This window comes from Protopterus annectens, chromosome 12.part0 (genome assembly GCF_019279795.1).
Source record: "Protopterus annectens isolate FY-2018-M chromosome 12.part0, PAN1.0, whole genome shotgun sequence".
In the NCBI taxonomy this organism is placed as follows: domain Eukaryota; kingdom Metazoa; phylum Chordata; order Ceratodontiformes; family Protopteridae; genus Protopterus; species Protopterus annectens.
Window position 1 is genome coordinate 319,745,161 of NC_056746.1, and position 20,317 is coordinate 319,765,477.

At 41.9% G+C, this 20,317-nt stretch overlaps 1 protein-coding gene across 1 annotated transcript in view; it reads right to left on the minus strand.

Annotated features, from left to right (window-relative positions):
• Positions 1-1,101: 1,101 nt before the first annotated feature.
• Positions 1,102-20,317, minus strand: part of RBBP6 (RB binding protein 6, ubiquitin ligase) — a 2,624,906-nt gene continuing 2,605,690 nt past the window's right edge. Inside the window, exon 18 of the mRNA XM_044089398.1 lies at positions 1,102-3,059. Within this exon, the coding sequence (XP_043945333.1) occupies positions 1,517-3,059 (1,543 nt within the window). The 3' untranslated portion in view covers positions 1,102-1,516. The remainder of the gene's footprint in view (positions 3,060-20,317) is intronic.

Here is a 20,317-nt window from a genome sequence, read left to right on the forward strand (position 1 = left end):
AGGCTAGACAGACCACACCTAGAAGAATTACTACTAACTAGACCTAAAAGAGGCCAACTAGAAATATATTGTAAATGGGAAGGGAAAATACACTAAAGCAATAAGAGCTTTATAAACAATGCTAACTAACTACTATACTACCTATCAGAAAACTTTTAGAAAAAGTTTTAAAGAAAAATTTTGCTCATCTGGCCCGAGCTAATGTCAGAACCTCCTATCTGTTGCAGCGGCAAACTAGATCTGAGGTAATTTACAGATGCATCATGGGATAGGGAGTTGGCCTCGAGCTATTTGAAGACCTCGAGCTTTGCAATTGGCCGTATCTGAGCCGAGGGAACGGCTCCGAACCAATCAGTAAAGAATGAACGGTGAGATAGAACAACTTCACATTGCTCATTATTCATAACATTTACATGCTTCTCCTGTGAGAAAGAATTGAAGGTGACATGGTCAGAAATCTAATTTATACAAGGAGGTACCTACATCCAAGGGAAGGTGGCATCTACCCTACAATTGTGTGCGTGTGTTTTTTTTGGGGGGGGGTAGAATTCAGCTGTGAAAGTCAGGCCAGATTCAGCGTGCAGCTCAGATCCCAAATGTAATGACTGCAGTAGTGAAAGATACAATTTCTTTTTAATGCAACTCCAAAATGCAGTAACTGCTTTCAGCAGTCTATGCCATCTCAGAGCAGTTTCATCTACCTTGTAGGAAGACAAAAAAGTGACAGGTATTTTGTTCTGGCAAAATAAGTAAAACTGTGACAGGCATATAACAGCTGCCTGAAAACATAAGTTGCCACAGTTAATTTACAGACATAAAACCCTGAATCCTTGTGAGCTTCTAACATACAAACAAACATTTGAAATATGTTGCTAAACGTGTTTGTGCCTGCAAATTCTGTGTTAGATATTCAAGCATCCAGGTTTCATACATAAAACCATCTTAAAAGATCTAAATTCTACAAAGTCACAAGTTAAGGTGTACTAGTGAAAATTCATTTTAAAGAATACTTCATAGTTACCCGGCCTTTACCTTTTTACAAAAAATATCAGCTTAATCAACAGACTTGTGAATTTGATAGCACAAACCATGCAGATAAACTATTTTAGGAACATTTTTTTTTTATTGTACTCAAAAGTGACTTAATGTTCCAATGAATTTTGCAAGTCATTCTGCTGTTACAGTAATATTAAGTCAGCTTTTCAGCCAGGCAATAAAAAAAGTCTGATGTGAAATAATTCACAGTACAGCAAATCCCACCAATTTATTCACTGGTGGTTGAACTTAAAACACCCTAGTGAAATTTCTCATGTTTTCATGGTCAAACATATAATTCTTTACAAAATGTTTAATTTATAAAGCCCCAATGTAAAAATCAAATAGACAAGCAGCAATATATTAAGTGTTGCAGAGAGTCGTTCAAATTACTATGTACAAATCTGAGACCTTTTTTTTACATTATTACATTTATTACAGATGACTTAAAAATAAGTCAATTCATTTTTAATCTGTCATGTTAAACACTGACAGAAGATTTTAATTTTTGGTCATCTTTATCTTTTTCCTTGTCTTTGCTTTTTTTTGACTTTTTTTTCTTGTGTTTATGTTTTTGTCCTTTCTCAGACTCCAGCTCACTTCCGGCATGTTTCTTATGTTTTTTGTGTTTCTTATGCTTTTTGTGTTTCTTCTTATCCTTCTTCTTTCTCTTTTTCCTGCTGTCTTGACTCTCTGCAGAACTAACACTACTGCTCCGTGCATGGCTTCCTGTAGGGCTCTGACTACGACTGTGAGTAACACTTGCACTACTCCGGCTCGGACTTCTACTATGTTGAGAGCCTGACATACTCTTGCTTTCTTTATTTTTTTCTGATCTGACTTTTGGTTCTTTAGAATGTCTTTCTAAATGTTCATCATCTTCAGATGGATTGCTATCACTATCGCTTTCGTTATAGTCCGGTACAAAAGCAGATTCATCAGTTTCTCTAGTCAAATCTGATGAAAGTCTACATGATCGGGCTAGAGGTGCTTTAGTTTTGCTATAGTCCCTGTCATAATGTCCAGAAGAATAGTCTTTATCATTCCTAGATTCTGGTGATCCCATTCTAGCAAATGACTTGTGACTACCTGATTCCTTCTCTCTGTTTGTTTTTATTTCTATGAGGGCACCTCTGTCTTTTTCCTTATTTGAGTTTTTATCTAATAACCTTTCTTCAGATGCATACTGCAGTTCAGAGGAGCTTCTGTAATCTATGTATACTTTTCGTTCCCTTGCAGGACTGTAACTACGCTCATTTCCCCTTTTGGACACATCTACAAAGATTTCTTGTTCTCTGGCCATTTGCCTTGGGGTTGACTCTTTACTTCGACATGGCGAGTCTTTTCTTCTAACCTCAACTTTTTCATCTTTCCGTTTAGAAGTTGAAGGATCTCTATTAGGCTCATGTTCAGTCTTTTTGTCACAGGTGACTGTACTCTCTTTAGTTGAAGAGCCTCTATTTATATCAAGCTTATCTGACAATTTTTCTTTAGAACCCAACCGAACAACACTTTTCACAGTTCCTTGTTCAGCTGGTTGCTCAGAGTTCTTGTCTTTTTCTTGAGAAGCTCCTTTTCGTTTATCCAGCGGTTCTCTTTCCACAGCAACATGGTCTCTCTCTTTAGATCTTCCTTTCTCACTAGGAGCAGCGATTTTTGATGGCTTGGATTCAGAATTAATTCCTTCAGTAGAATCTTTCACTGGTTTAGGAGCTTTATCTGAAGCACTACTTTCTTTTTCAGTATTTTTAACAGGATTTACAACTTTAACCCCAACACTTTTTAAACTTGGTGCAGCCTTTACTACATTTGAAGCAACTGTATGTGATGCCTTGACTTCCTCCTCCTCAGACTCAAAGTCATCTTTATCCCATTTTGATTGAGGAACCTGGACCATAATTATAACGTCTTCAGCAGGTACTGTGTTGTCATTATTGTACTCCTCCATTGTTTTAATAACAGTCCTCCTAATATCTTGCCTTTCCTCATTTTTCCTGACAGGACTGCCTCCAGCAGAGCTTGTGCTGAAAAAAAAAAAAACATAACAAGAAATCAAATTATTGAACTCATCTGCATACATATATAATCAGTTCAATCTAGTTTTTAACCATACTTATTTGACTTATTTATTAAATTGGATAAATAACTGATTTGCATGGTCTCTTCCAGCCATGATAACTGAAAAAATAAGACAAGTCACAATAAAAAAAATATATACAGTTGTGGTATAAGTCACTGTAACAGAAAATTATTCAATTAATCTGTATGTGCATGCACCAATATATTTGGACCGTTTTTGGAATTAGTCTGAGAATTATGTAGCTTTCTCAATAAGGCAGTAGATAAACAGAGTTGGAGGGACTCAAAACCTGGACTACTGGATGCAGGTTAACAGCTTATAGCCTTAATCCTCTTCTCTAACTGCCAGAGTCAAATACATAACTGACATATTATATACGTGTGTGCGTGCATCTGTGGACAGACACATCCGTTTGTGCAGACACCAACGGACAGATATGTATGTATGTATATGTAAACGTGTGTGTGTGTGTACATGCACAAACAAATAGACATTTTGTTGCAGAATTCATTTATCTGTACAGGAATGTCTTACATCTCCCAGCATGTGGAACTACATCTGGAATAATGGCTGTTAGACAGTATTATGGCTATAAAAGACAGGAGCCATATCATTACTTCTGTTCTTTCTTGGTGCCCTAGAGGCAGACATGAGACTGCACACAAAAAATGTGCTTGTGGAAGGCTAACAAGCCATGCAAATGTAAGAAAAACAAAAAAAAAAAATAACCCTGGTCTGAACTTGAAATGGTCCGTATGAATCAGTATTCTATCCAATTTATCAAATACATAAATAGGTGTATATATACATAAATAAATATAATGCAAACACTTCAATTATAATGATATGCAAACAATATGAAATAAAATATTCTACTACTTTTCACATCAAAGTAATATCAAACCTCAACCTTACACGTACGCCTTCTTAAGAAGTATAAACATTGTTCCAAGATGCATACAATACCTCTGCGCAGGAGGGAGAATACCCTGCAGCACTGATCCTATTAATCATGTATCTACTGTTATGGTGAATGACTACACCGTGCATGTCATAAGCAATGTTGGATTAAGTGTACCTTGGGCCCCAGGCTGTTTCAAACCATGCCCCCCCAACATACATTTTTAGGATTATGCACACATTTTGTTTGAATTCATCTTCCTGACTTTCTATTTTTTTGTTTTATACAGCATCAGTTGGTGGTGTGTGTTTTAAATTTGTAGTTCTGAACATTTTTTTTCAATAATGACAAAAGTACCCATTTCAGAACAATTCAGTCATAAAAGGCCACTCAAACTGCTGTCATTATAATTCACCAATATTTGCACTAATCTACAAATGCAGTGCCTGCTAGCCTTGAAGAATAAATGGTCTACTTTGGATTAAAAAATGGTATTCTAATGACATTGTTATAACTTTTCCTGACCTAGATCAGCTATGCAATAGGGAAGGGTTGGCAAGAAAGCAACCACAATTTCATAGTTACTTACTAGGTATGCAGTCCAACAGACTATTAAGGAGCTTGGTCCAAATTCCCAATTGCCCTAAAGCATTGTCTGGTTAAATGACTTATTTAAGTTTACACAGTTTGCAAACGAAGGTAAAAAGATTCAAACTCTTCTGCTCCCTTGTCACAGGAACTAGCTCATTAATCAGTCAGAGCTTTAGTCTTCGGCACTAACTGCCAGACAAAAGTAAGAGCTTTTTTAACTCAAAGCAGAAATATTTCATAATCTGATCTTGGAGAGAAGAATATATCACATTAATATGCAATGACAACTGCATAATGGACACTGAATATCAGACAGTTCTGATTATCATTACAAATGATGTAGATTATAGTGACCTGACAAATATTTAGCGAGAGGGTGTAAAGAAGTTAATGCAAAAATATATTACTAAGCTGCAACATGTTTAGACTATATTTATACAACAACCCCCCATTAATATTCCAAAATGTGCAGGCTGATTGGCCAGCGTGCACGTTGTAAATCAAAGACTTATACTAATGGAAAAAGGTCTGGTTGCCAGGACTTTTTCCATTAGTGTAAGTTTTCTTTTTTTTTTTTTTTTTACAGCAATGGAGAACACAAGATCTCCGTTGTATTTTAGAAACTGTCTCGCTATGTTAAAGGAGTTTAACATAGTGAGACAGCTTTAAAAAAAGTAACGGAGATCTTCCTTTCTCCGTTGCTTTTCTTAAAGCTGTTCTGAACTGTTTTGTAAGTTTCTTGGAGGCCATTGTTTGCTGCTGTTCTGAACTGTTTGTAAGTTTCTTGGAGGCCATTGTTTGCTTGGGCTAAAGGGAAGTCTGTGTTCATCAGTGGCAGTGATAAACATTGAGCAGCCTGCCTGCCCCTGTGGGAGTGGTTACTGCCTTGAAACTGTAGTTTTATTGGCCATTTTGGGTCAATTCCAAACTCCTTGATCTCCCTCTCTTAAAACCCGATTGCCTCGTGGTTTTGGCGTCTTTTTGGACTTGTTGGCTGTTGGTGAAGCACCCACCAAGAGGAGAAAACGCTGAGAGAAGAAAGGAGCCACTTTTGAGATTTTAAGTATTTTGCTTCAGATTATTTGTTAAGTTTTTCTGCATTGCAGCCTACTTTTGAGCATTTTCTGGTGTGTTAAACTTGATTTCTGTGTTGGTAACTGTATTTAGAACACAACCTAGAGCTGATTACTGAATTTCCTGCCTGCACTTATTTTTAAAATTGTTTTTTTCTTAAAACTTGCATTTTATCTGTCTCTGGCCTAGCACTCAAGTGTGGGGTCATTTACTGCACTGTTCTAACTTGTTGATACTTGTGAACCTCTGCTTTCCTTAAAAAAAAATCAAAAAAACAAAAAAATCTTGCTTTTTTCCCACTTTTCTGAGATTTAAAAAAGTTCGGTTACAGATTTGCTGTTCTGAACTGTTTGTAAATTTCTTGGAGGCCATTGTTTGCTTGGGCTAAAGGGAAGTCTCTGTGTTCATCAGTGGCAGTGATAAACATTGAGCAGCCTTGCCTGCCCCTGTGGGAGTGGTTACTGCCTTGAAACTGTAGTTTTATTGGCTATTTTGGGTCAATTCCAAACTCCTTGATCTCCCTCTCTTAAAACTCGATTGCCTCGTGGTTTTGGTGTCTTTTTGGACTTGTTGGCTGTTGCTGAAGCACCCACCAAGAGGAGAAAACGCTGAGAGAAGAAAGGAGCCACTTTTGAGATTTTAAGTATTTTGCTTCAGATTATTTGTTAAGTTTTTCTGCATTGCCGCCTACTTTTGAGCATTTTCTGGCTTGTTAAACTTGATTTCTGTGTTGGTAACTGTATTTAGAACACAACCTAGAGCTGATTACTGAATTTCCTGCCTGCACTTATTTTTAAAATCTTTTTTTTTTCTTAAAACTTGCATTTTATCTGTCTCTGGCCTAGCACTCAAGTGTGGGGTCATTTACTGCACTGTTCTAACTTGTTGATACTTGTGAACCTCTGCTTTCCTTAAAAACAAAAAATCTTGCTTTTTTCCCACTTTTCTGAGATTTAAAAAAGTTCAGTTACAGATTTGCTGTTCTGAACTGTTTGTAAGTTTCTTGGAGGCCATTGTTTGCTTGGGCTAAAGGGAAGTCTCTGTGTTCATCAGTGGCAGTGATAAACATTGAGCAGCCTGCCTGCCCCTGTGGGAGTGGTTACTGCCTTGAAACTGTAGTTTTATTCGCCATTTTGGGTCAATTCCAAACTCCTTGATCTCCCTCTCTTAAAACCTGATTGCCTCATGGTTTTGGCATCTTTTTGGACTTGTTGGCTGTTGGTGAAGCACCCACCAAGAGGAGAAAACGCTGAGAGAAGAAAGGAGCCACTTTTGAGATTTTAAGTATTTTGCTTCAGATTATTTGTTAAGTTTTTCTGCATTGCCGCCTACTTTTGAGCATTTTCTGGCTTGTTAAACTTGATTTCTGTGTTGGTAATTGTATTTAGAACACAACCTAGAGCTGATTACTGAATTTCCTGCCTGCACTTATTTTTAAAATCGTTTTTTTTCTTAAAACTTGCATTTTATCTGTCTCTGGCCTAGCACTCAAGTGTGGGGTCATTTACTGCACTGTTCTAACTTGTTGATACTTGTGAACCTCTGCTTTCCTTAAAAAAACAAAAATATCTTGCTTTTTTCCCACTTTTCTGAGATTTAAAAAAGTTCAGTTACAGATTTGCTGTTCTGAACTGTTTGTAAGTTTCTTGGAGGCCATTGTTTGCTTGGGCTAAAGGGAAGTCTCTGTGTTCATCAGTGGCAGTGATAAACATTGAGCAGCCTGCCTGCCCCTGTGGGAGTGGTTACTGCCTTGAAACTGTAGTTTTATTGGCCACTTTGGGTCAATTCCAAACTCCTTGATCTCCCTCTCTTAAAACCCTCTTTTGCGCGTTTTTGTGCATAGCGCAACATCGGGCAGCGCCGCCTAATTGGGTTTAAACTATTCCTGGCTCCACAAAGTCTGCTCTTCACTTTTTCCCTTAGAACTGCTCTATCTCTCAAATTAAACACCATATTCTCATTCTAAGGCCCCTCACTGGTCCAAATAAGTAATCTTACAAGTTAGCACTAATAAACCATAGGCACTACTTACTCTTATACTCCCTACGATTACCTTGTCCCCTATTGGTCCGTTTTAATTCAGTTCCCTATATTACTCTAGCATGTCCAAAGGTCAGTCAATGGTTTCCTCTCCAGTCCAGCTGGTGAATCTGGGAATTTTGAGGCAATGTTGCAACTGTCTCATGTACACAGACAACCCTCTCCTCCTCCAAACAGGTTCAAATATATGTGAGAGATGCAACCATATAGCCAAACTGGAGGCTGAGCTCTCTCATCTCAAAACTGGTGTAACCAGTCAGGAGGAGAAGGTAACCTAACACAACACAATTCCAGTATCACATAGTCCCACCACAACAGCGAACCAAACACATAAAAACACAAAAACATACTCGGAGGCTCTAAATAAAAATCTACCTAAGCAACAGAGACCTCCAAAGCAGACATCCAAGCAAACTCTACCCCAAAACAAAACACGTACAACACATAGCACAGAAAGTCAGTGTGCCAAGCAGTCACAGCCATTAAGGCTGAATAACACACCTGATACCCTTGTAATAGGTGACTCTATTGTCAGACACACTGACGTCCCGCTCACCAGGCTGAATAAAGAGAAGGTCACAGTGAGCTGCCTGTCGGGCGCTAGGATCCGCCACATAACGCAAGCACTCAGGTCACTCCAAAGCAAAAACAAATATGACTCAGTCATTGTACATGCTGGCGTGAATGACCTGAGACGTACCTTCCTCGACTACATGAAAAGAGACATAGAGGAGCTCTCTGATCATGTAGCCCAGGCCGGTATGACCCTGACCTTGAGCAGCATCTTACCCTCATCTAGAATGATGCCACAGTATAAAGACAAAATGATCGATTTTAACAATTGGCTAAAATTTTGGTGTCATTCAAAGGGGATCCAGTGTCTGTCAGCCTGGGATGACATGCTCGACAAGCCACGTTGCTTCGTTAGGGACGGCTTGCACCTGTCACCCCTGGGCTTTCGGATATTGGCAAAGGCTCTTGCCACCCCCATAGTGCCTTTTTTAGTCAAGGCTCAAAAGTCAAACCCACCTCCATAAACAGCACAAGGAACAAGAAACTAAGGGTAATGCTGCTAAACGCCAGAAGTCTTAACCTCAAGATGCACGCACTCGAAGCTCTCCTCAGTATGGGAGAACATCGATATCTGTGCAGTGACAGAAACCTGGTTCAAGGCTCCAGAGAGCACCCCAGCACTACCAGGTTATACCTCATATCATGCTTTTCGGCCCCAAAACCCAGACCGAACCACAAAAGAAGGGGGAGTTTCCATATTTATCAAGGATATCCACACCTCCAGGTTAGTGGCAGTGCACGAAGTATCGGAGACCATCCATGTGCAACTGACAGTGGGCAAGACTGCTTTTCAGTTTATAGCATCCTACAGACCACCCTCTCAAAGTCAGGAATCCCACTTGGCTTTCCTGAAAACATTGGAGAACACTAAGATCTCTCTGAACACCATTATATTGGGCGACTTCAACTACCCAAACATAGACTGGGAGCATTACTCAAGCCCCAGCACCTTAGCCCAAAGGTTCCTGGAATTTATAAACTCAAATGCTATGGAACAACTAGTCACCACTCCCACAAGAGGGGAAAACATACTAGACCTGATCATTACCAACATGGGGACTCTATGCTCCATACCAGAAGTATATCCCTCATTGGTAAGATCAGACCATAAATTAATTTCACTGGATATCCACATCCCGATCCCAACCCCAGCCCAGAAAACCACAGTGAAAAACTTCTCAAAAGCGAACTTCACACTTCTCAAAACTGAAGTGGAATCCTTCAAGGCCCCAGGGCCAGTGGAAACTACGGCCCAAACTGCAGAATCCTATATAAACGCATTCTACGGACATCTCCAGGAATGCATGGATCATGCTATCCCAAACAAAATCAAGACCCAATCATCCAAAGGCAGGCGTCCAGTCTGGTGGACCCCAGCCATAAATAAAATGTACAACAGAAGGAGAAAGCTACTACATGATAGAGCAAAATCCCTAAAAGGGAAGGCATCTCTGATCAGTACTAGCAAAAAATTACGATCCCTCATAAAATCCTCCAAGGCCAGCTTCGAGAGAAAAATTGCACAGAACACTAAAGACAATCATAAGGCTTTTTTCAGTTATGTTAGGAACCTGGGATGCAACTCCCAGACTTGTTCTGAGTTGATTCTAAATGACAAAAAATACACTGAACCCACAGACATCGCCAATATCCTGGCAGACAGGTTCAGTGCAAACTTCTCCACCCCCCCCCCAAAAGAGCAAGTATCTATCCCGGCAGAGTGCAGCCTCCCAAACATCTCTGATGCTCAGGTGAGGGCCGCCCTCTCCAAAGCAAAAAACACTGCTTCCATGGGACCAGATGGCGTCCCGGGTTGCGTCCTACATGAACTCCAAGAAGAACTAATCCCTCAAGTAAAACTGTTGTACAATCTCAGCCTCACTACAGGATATGTGCCCAAAGAATGGCATACAGCAACAGTGGTCCCACTCCACAAAGGTGGCACCTCTGCGGACCCTGGAAACTATCGCCCCATAAGCCTGACTAGCCTAGTATGCAAGGCTATGGAGAGGATCATCATGGAACTCATAAACAAAGACATTGGGGACCTACAGACACTAGATCCTACCCAATTTGGCTTCATCAAGGGCAGATCCTGCCTTTTGAACCTGGTCGACTTCTTCGAAACAGTCACCAAGGCCATAGATGAAGGGAAGGTAGTCCACACAGCCTATCTGGACCTCGCAAAGGCATTTGACACAATACCCCACTTGGGCATCATAGATAAGCTATCCAGCCTAAATATAAACCCCTATGTCACAAGATGGGTCGCAAACTGGCTCAAAGACAGAACCCACAGAGTCAGAGTTGCTGGAGCCATGTCAGACTTGAAACCGGTCACAAGTGGCGTCCCACAAGGTTCTGTCCTGGGACCTCTCTTGTTCGGTATTTACTTTTCTGAGGTACAGGCCAACGTGGGAGGACTATGGCTCACCAAGTTCGCAGATGACTGCAAACTCGGCGCCATAACTGACTCTCCAGCTGACACAAACATCCTTCAAAAAGGTCTCGTAGAGACGGATAACTGGTGCCAGAGCCATGGTCTAAAGCTAAATGCCAAAAAGTGTATAGTCATACCCTTTGGCAAAAACAATGTGCCCACAAATTACCACATAGGTGGTAACCCATTAAGTACAGAGAAAGTAATTAGAGATCTGGGGACCCAAGTTGATAGCAATCTCTCCTTTGACAACCACATTGCCAAAGTGGTTAGAAAGACCTTCTACATAGCCCACCTCATCATGAAAGGATTCACATCTAGATCAAGAGAGGTAATCGTGCCCCTTTATTCATCCCTCATCAGGCCCATCATAGAATACAATGCCCCCTTTGGGATGTACCTTACCCGACAGCTGCAGCAATTAGAAAGACCCCAAAAGTACCTCACCAGGAGGATCAAGGGACTCAAACAGATGCCATATGCTGCTCGGTTAAAAAAACTCCAGCTCTACTCAGTTGCATACCGCCAACTTCGAGGTGATCTATGCCTGACATATAAAGCTATGTCCAACCCAGAATTAATGGACATGCGCCACCTCACTAAATCTAAATCCCTTAGAGCCACGCGCTCGAGGGACTTGAACCTCAGCACAGAAATAAATAGAACATGCTGGAGGGACAGATTCATAACCCAGAGGCTCCCTTCGGTCTGGAATAGAATTCCAATTCATGTTAGGCAGAGCACCTCACTGACTCCCTTCAAGAAGAACCTTGATGAGTGGATGGGGGATCGTAGGTTTGTCCCGGGGATTACTTCCGTGTCAGTATTAGACAGAGGCAGAGTAAACTAAACTTTAAAAAGGGCACAGTATACTCAAATCAAGGGGTGGCGCAAGCCAAACACAATCGGGCTAGGCTTATAAATGCCCCAGGGCAGATAGCATAGTATGAACCTATGAAAGCTGTCTCGCTATGTTAAACTCCTTTAACATAGCGAGACACTTTGTAAAACGCAACGGAGATCTTGCTTTCTCCGTTGCTTCCACTCACAGCTCTGATGTACTGCATAAGCATACGTATGCACAGTACATCAGAACTGCCGCAGAATACCAGACAGCTGCGGAAGGGCAACACGGAGGCATTATACAATGCCATTATTTAAGAAAAGTATTTTTTCTTAAATAATGTCATTGTATAATAGCAATAACCCACTTCTGGGTGTGGGTAATGCTGGATTTACCCACGGCTGTCTTTGTTTGGCCACTCGGGCTTCGCCCTCGTGACCAAACCACACCAACCATGGGTAAATCCAGCATTACCCACACCCAGACATGCGTTATTGCTTAATTAACTATTCAGGTCCATTAATAAATTATTTATTTATTATAATTTTAAAAAGTTAAGCACATAGATGCTGCAGCAGCTTTTATTCAACAGCCCACAAGTCATAAAAAAATCAGAAATATTACTGCATACAACATACTGCATTTTTTGACGAGGGACATGCATTTTTGCAGGACACCTGCATCTCATTTTTTGTTTTTCCTACATCTCATTTTTGACCTCAACATGTCTTCCATGTCATCAAGAATGGCTATACCCTCTGACATCACTCAGTACAGGTCTGACCTTCCTGAATGGCTGATAATGGTGTACTATTATAGCATTTGCCTTCAAGCCCAATACATCCAGACTGCAGTCAAATGGGGCCCTTTACAGGGTAATGAACCAGGCCCCTGTAGCCATACCTATATCCCATTACAGCTGTCTCTTCCCAATTGTAATAAAACACTGTTCAAACTTGTCTGTGTGCATACTACTTTCTTCTTTACTTTTACAATTTTCACAGAGATTTGGATTTCATTTAAAACTTATATTTTACAGCAAAAATACCAAAAAACATTTCCAAATAAAACAAAACAAATCACTTTTGGATTGAAAACACACTTAGCATGTGAAAAGTACAGTTTTGTACCTACCATAAATGTAGATGTTCGAGTGCTAATACAGCTGCAGTCATAACAGATGGGTTATCCTGCCGTCAGGCGGGTCCTCGGTCGGCCGAATTCCAAAGTCTAGGTCTGGCGTCGGTTGTCGTCGCTTCTTCCCTGACGTCAGTGCGGCAGGGGTATAAAAGAACCAGCCAACGCCATTTTCTTCAGTTTTTCTTGCCCCAGATGTCAGGTGCCCCCAGAAGGAAGGCAAAACATAAACTTATGTAATAATGCAATGTAATATAATCAAAAAACAGTAGTTTGCAAGCAAATACACCATAAAAGAATACCCCAATCAGGTTGTATGAGGAGGTGTTTGTCATAAGGCCTGTCCCAAGAGGGGATGGAGGGAGGGAAACCTGGACTGCAGCTGTATTAGCACTCGAACATCTACATTTATGGTAGGTACAAAACTGTACTATGTTCATCGTGCATACAGCTGCAGTCATAACAGATGGGTAGAATCCCAAAGCTAAAAAGGGGTGGCAGGCACTAAGTGGAACTAGGAGGAGCAAGGATGCCCTGCAAGACTACTGTGGCAAAGCCCGCTCTAGATTTAGAGTATAGTGGAAGGTGATAGTGCTTGGAGAAAGTGTGCACAGAACTCCAAGTGGCTGCTTCCAAAATATCCTTGGTAGGAACCCCCCTGAGGAAAGCTGCAGAGGTAGCTGTGACCCTTGCGGAGTGAGATCTGATGCTTGTAGGTACAGTTTTTCCATGAAATGAGTAACAAAAGCGTATGCAGTGGGCTATCCATTTTGAGAGTGTCTGTTTGGAAATAGCCTTTCCTTGAGCACCTGTAGCATAGGACACAAAGAGTTGCTCTGATTTTCTGAATGGCTTTGTCCTGTCCAAATAATAACAAAGTTGTCTGTGAATGTCTAAGGAATGTAGTAGTCTTTCCCCTTTGTTTTGTGGGTTAGGATAAAAGGTAGGTAAGTGGATAGTCTGATTAAAGGCTACACTGGATACTACCTTTGGCATAAAGGAAGGGTTAGTTCGTAAGGAAACTCTGTCCTGATGGAAAATGATGAAAGGTTGCACAGCCATGAAAGCTTGTAGTTCCGAAACCCTGCGTGCTGAGGTGATAGCCAGAAGGAAGGCTGTTTTCCATGACAAATATTGCAGTTCTGTTGAAGCAGCTGGCTCAAATGGAGGCAGGGTCAGTTTTTCTAAAATGAAGTTGAGGTCCCAAGCAGATACAGGTTGTTTCCTTGGGGGTTTTATATTCTTAGCCCCTCTGAGGAACTGTCTTAAGAGAGGATGAGAGAATAAAGGAGGATCAGTGTTGTATTGTGCAGAAATGGCTGAAGCATGGATCTTGATGGAGGAGAAGGAAAGTCCACTGTTTAACATCTCAGCTAGGTACTGTAATATTTGAGGCAAATTTAGTACCCAAGGATTCTGGCCCTTTTTCTGATTCCAGGCACAAAACCGTTTCCATTTGGCGAAGTAGGCTTTTCTAGTAGAAGGTCTTCTGGCCTCCAAGATGATATCCTGCACCTCCTTGGAGAGGAGGGTCTGTTGGGAAATCAAGGAATCCTCCATGCGGCTAGATTGAGGGGTTTCAGCTGACTGTGAAGAGTTTTGAAGTTGTGCTGGGTCAACAGAAGAGGCACTAGAGGCAGGATCCATGGTGGGGAATGTGTCAGGCTCTTCAGGAGTGGATACCAGTGTTGTCTTGGCCAGTCTGGAGCAATGAGAATCATCTTTGGCCTCTCTGCTCTGGCTTTTAATAGAACTTTGGGCAGCAGAGGAAGAGGTGGAAAGGCATAGACTGTCAATGTTGTCCAATTGAAAGAAAGTGCGTCCACTTTCCAGGCCTGTGGATGATAGGTCCTTGAGCAAATTTTTTTCAGTTGGTAATTTCTGTGGGTAGCAAAGAGATCTATGTCTGGCCGACCCCATGCCTGAATTATCTTTGCGAAAACTTGAGGATGCAACTTCCATTCGTGTGGATCTGTCATATTTCTGCTTAGGTTGTCTGCCAGCGTGTTTTCCTTCCCTGGCAGGAATTGTGCTTGAAGTTGGATTTGCAATTCCAGAGCCGTGTTCCAAAGGGACATGGCTAGTCAGCACAGGGGGTATGAATGAGTTCCTCCCTGTTTGTTTATGTACCACATCACTGTGGTGTTGTCTGTCCTTATCAATAGCTGGCCTGGATGCAGTAGGTCTTTGAAGGCCATAATAGCATTTTGTACTGCTAGCATTTCCTTTTGATTGATGTGTAGGTGCTTCTCCTTTTTGGGACTATTTGCCCTGAATGCACTGATCTGTCATGTGCGCCCCCCAGGCGTAGTCCGAGGCGTCTGTTGTGATGATTTGATTTGCTTAAGGCATGCAGAAGGGGAGACCTATGTTTCTTTGGCATGCTTGAGCCCACCACAGAAATTCCTTTTGAAGACATGGAATGAGTGGTATAATTGTTTCCAAACTGTGGCTGTGTTGAGACCATAAGTTTTTTAGGTACCATTGAAGTTTCCTCATATGCAGCTTTGCACATGGGATCAGCAGGATGCAAGATGCCATGAATCCCAGAGCCTGCAGGACTTTCCTTGCAGTCAGCCTGGTGAAGGTTGCCATTTTTCTGAAGTATTGAGATAGTTGCCCTTGCTTCTCTGGCGTGAAGTAGGCCATCTGGGTGTTTGTATTCAAGCTGGCACCCAGGAAAATTATTGCTTGAGAGGGTATTAGTTTTGATTTCTTTCTGTTGACTGTGTATCCCAGAAAGTTCAACAATTTTATTACAAACGCCAGGTGTTTCAGAAGTATGTGCTTGCCGTCCGCTTGGATCAGGCAGTCGTCCAGATATGGGTATATTTGTATCCCTTGAAGTCTGCAGAAGGCAATTACTGATGCCAGGCATTTCGTAAACACTCTGGGCGCAGTAGATAAGCCAAAGGGCAATGCAGAGAATTGATAATGGGTTGAACCTGCAAGAAATCTGAGGTATCTTCTGCAATCTTGTCTGATAGGGACATGCAGGTATGCCTCCTTGAGGTCCAATGTTACCAGCCAAGACTCCTTGCCCTGCATGGGAAGAAGCTGCTGTAATGTGAGCATCTTGAATTTTGGTACGAGTAAATATGTGTTTAGGATGGATAGGTCCAAAGTAGGTCTCCAATTTTTGCCCTTCTTTGGTACCAGGAATAGTCTGGAATAAAAACCTTGACCCTGTTCTTTTGCAGGTACCTCTTGAATAGCTTTCATGTCCATGAGAGCTGAAATTTGTTTTTGTGCCTCTGTCCTTTGATTTTGTGGCAGGTTTGGCATGCCTCTCATTTTTGGAAGGGTGTAAAAGTGGAATCTGTAGCCTCTGTCTATAATGTCCAGGATCCATTTGTCTTTTGTGACAATATGCCAATTTTTTGAAAATAATGCCAGTTTTCCGCCTAAAGGTGCTGCCATTAAAGCTTTGCTTGGCATGCAAAGGGGAAAGTCATTGTGTCTGCTTTCTGAATGACTGTGATCTATCTTCTCCACCTCTTGGTGTAGGTGCTTGTCATTGTCTGGCTCTGAATGATCCTTGAGATTGCCCTCTACCCCTCGGGCGCCTGTATCTACCTCTTTGAGGTCTGTCCGTGGCTGGAAAGGACCAATTTTTTGAAGGCCAGTTTCTGCTGAAACGTGGAGGTTGTACCTGTAGGAAATCTTTCACTGTTTGCATTGATCTTGCCTTTTCCTCCATTTTCTTTAGTACCTCCTCAGCTTTAACACCAAACAATACATCTTTTTGAAGAGGTGCATCTGGTAATTTAGCTTTGACATGATCTGGTAAGGTTTGCTCTTTGAGCTAAGCATGTCTACGTATGACAGACCCTGTAACAGCAGCTCTACATGAGGCCTCTAAAGCATCAAAACCACATTGCAAGGTATGTTTGCCCACTTGCTCTGCACTATGCAACAAATCCTGCAACTCCTTTAAATCTGGTTGTTCAGGTTGTGTCATTTTGCTTTTCAACTGAGATAACAAAAACTGTTGATACTTTAACATATGGAACTGACAGTTTAATGCCCTCATGGTTAAAGTGGCCGAGGTGTATATCTTTTCCCCCCACCTTTCTAAAGCTCTGGAATCTCTCTCTCTGAAGGTAATGGGTTTTTGGCAGTAGAGGCCTTAATTCCCTTGGGACCCTGTGATATAGTTTCTGGGTCAGCAGCATGGCTTTTGTATAGGAATTGGTGTGAATCAGGAACCCGGTAATACCTGTCAGGTTTAACAGGAGCTGGAGGTAAAGAATCTGGGTTAAGGCTGGTTTCTGTGTACACATCATCTAATATATCCAAGACAGGAGGCATAGCCAGAGGCCTGTGCTGAGGAAGCAAGAGAAAATCCCTGAGCCTTTTCTTGGAATCTGAGTAATCTTGGCCTTCCCAGTGAAAGTGTTCCCACAAGGTATGTAAGGTTTCCCCAAAAGAATAGTCCTCAGGGGGGGAGACCGAGGGAATGGACTCCTCAGCATCAGAATCTTCAAAAGGGGAATATGAATATTCCTGGTCCTCAGAATGTTCTGAGGTAATAGAGGCTTGGTCTGAGGAAGGGTAGTCTTCCTCCAATCTGGGCCTTTTGTCCGAGGGGGGTTGAGAACCCCTGATAAGAGTAATCAAATCCTCAGCCATTTTGAGCATCTGTTTTTTAGGCATGGGGCCTTGAGAGGGGCTCTGTGGAGCTTGTCTTTTAGTTTTCATGGCTGATTTAGATTTTGTGAAAGCCTTAATGGAAAAAGAGGAAGGCCTGAAGACACCTTGAGAGGTGGCAGGCCTGTCTAAACTCTGAGTTTTCCCGCCAAGAGTGGCGTCGGTATCTGTAGTTGGAGTGGGGGCCGAGGAGCCTGCGACCTTGGGCACAGAAGACACCGCTAAAGAAGCGTCATTGGTACTCAGGGGCTGCGTAGGCGCCTCGCTGAGAACCGGAGCACCTGTAGCCGGCTTTAGCGTGGTGTCGGTAGAAGTCACGGACCTCGTATGTCGGTCCTTATCTTTGCGCCTTTTACTCAAAACTGGAGTCGGAGTATCCGATGACATAATGTAATTAATTTTTTTACCAAAATAGTGTTGGGCGAACGCCCGACGCTTAATAGTGCGTTTGTTGAATCTAGCACAGAAACAACAGGCCGAGACGTCGTGGTCTGGGCCTAAGCAAGGAATGCAGAAGGAATGGAAATCCTTATGTGGTATTTGCTTCCCACATGAAATGCAATTATTAACTTTGTCTGACATCGGTCTGAGGCAAGAAAAGTTTCCCCAACGGGGTACTTAGCTTTCAAGAAGACTTCGGCTGAAATATTTTCGTAAATCTCAGGAGCTGGCCGACCGGCACTTGCGAACTGCTTCTGCTTCGGGCACCACGCAGCAAGACAGACTGGAGAAAATGGCGTTGGCTGGTTCTTTTATACCCCTGCCGCACTGACGTCAGGGAAGAAGCGACGACAACCGACGCCGGACCTAGACTTTGGAATTCGGCCGACTGAGGACCCGCCTGACGGCAGGATAACCCATCTGTTATGACTGCAGTTGTATGCACGATGAACATCAGTGAACTTCTCTTCCTCTGAAACTCACATTTAGTGAAAATCCATCAGGTAATCCATTACTACAACAGAAGTGCTAACAAACCAAGAATTTGATTGGGATATAATCAAATCTGATCCACAGCTGATCACAGATGGCTTACCTACTCCTCCTCTCCATAAGGATAAGGCAACTGGTGCAGTTTTTAGAAAAACTGTTTTATATAGTCTTCATAGATGGATGAGCGTTCTTATAGTCAAATCTTAAAATGGTACATTGATGACATTGCTATAACACTTCCTGACCTATATCAGCTCTGCAATAGGAAATGGATAGCAAGACAACAATCACAGTTTCATATTTAGGTATTATGTATGATTGCAAGAAAATTCATCCATACATGAAGACTAAATAAAACAGTTTTTATAAAAACTCTATCAGCTGCCTTATTCCACTGGACAGGAGGGGTAGATAAGTCATCAACGGTCAGCTGTGGATTAGATATGCTTGTATCCCAATCAAATGCCTGGATTATAGAAAGGAAACCACAAGCTACCTTCAATGAGTGGATCTTTGGTATTCTTGTTACAACAGAAGTGCTGGGATTCACTATCAGACAGTAAATAGTGAAGCACTCAGCTGCAATGTGAAGGGTGCAGGAATTCTAAATACAAATGTGTAACACATTAACAGTCTGTGACAGCCCACTGGACACATGTCCCCTTTCAGAAGCAGCTCAGGAATACTGTCTGGTGAAGTAACTTAGAGTCATAAGGAAGAATGACAAAGGTTGGGGCTCATAGCCTTACTCCATCTGCAAAAAGTCCGAGACAAGGTGTTGGTGTCCAAATACATTGCATGCAAAAACAAGCTAAATAAAGTACAGTTGTTTACACTTACCATAAATGTAGATGTTTGAGTGTATTCACTGTTGCAGTCATTACATTTGGGTTATCTGATTGCAGGTAGCCCTCAGTCGGCCTGATTAACAAAGTCTTGGGGTTCTGTGTCAGTTGCTGTCCCTTCTTTTATGACGTCAGATCATCAGGGGGTATAAAACATGCAGCTGATGTCATTACATCAGTTTTTCTTCCCTCAGATGTCAGGTGCCCCCCTAATGGGAAGCAATTAAATATAAAAGTACAATGATATACCTCCAACAAAAAAGCAAATACACCAAAAAGGCTTTTAAGTATAGTAAAGGAAAGTAGAGGTATAGCCAAAAGAAGTTAGGGGGCTGGAGGGAGGGTAACCAGGACTGCAACAGTGAATACACTCAAACATCTACATTTATGGTAAGTGTACACAACTGTACTATGTTCTTCGTGTTTCACTGTTGCAGTCATTACATTTGGGTAGATTCCCAAAGCTATGGTTGGGAGGAGGAATTTAGATAGCATTTGGACCAGCTATAAGGCCCTGCAAGACTGTAGTGGCAAAGCCAGCTCTGGATTTAGAGAAATTGGCAAATAATAAGGCCTGGTGAAAGTATGTACAGAACTTCAGGTAGCAGCTTCTAGGATGTCCCTGGTAGGGAAGCCTCTGAGAAAGGCTGTAGAGGTAGATGCAGCCCTGGTGGAGTGAGGTCTGATCCCCTGGGGGACAGGTTTTCCATGGTGCTTATAGCAGAAACGAATGCAATGGCCTATCCATTTAGAAATGGTTTGCTTTGAAATAGCCTTCCCCTCTGCCCCTGCAGCACATGCCACCAGCAGTTGTTCAGATTTCCTTTGAGGTTTAGCCCTGTCCAAGTAAAATCTATGTTGTCTGTGCACATCTAAGGAATGCAGTATCCATTCCCCTTGTTCTGTGGATTGGGAAAGAAGGTTGGCAAATGAATGGACTGATTAAGAGCCACACTGGAAACCACATTGGGCATGAAGGATAGATTGGTTCTGAGGGACACCCTGTCCGCATGAAAGATGATGAAAGGCTCCACTGCCATAAGGGCCTGTAATTCAGATACCCTTCTAGCTGAAGTGATTGCTAAAAGGAAAGCTGTTTTCCAAGAAAGAAATTTTAAGTCTGCAGTTGCAGCTGGCTCGAAAGGAAGTAGAGTGAGTTTCTCTAAAACAAAGT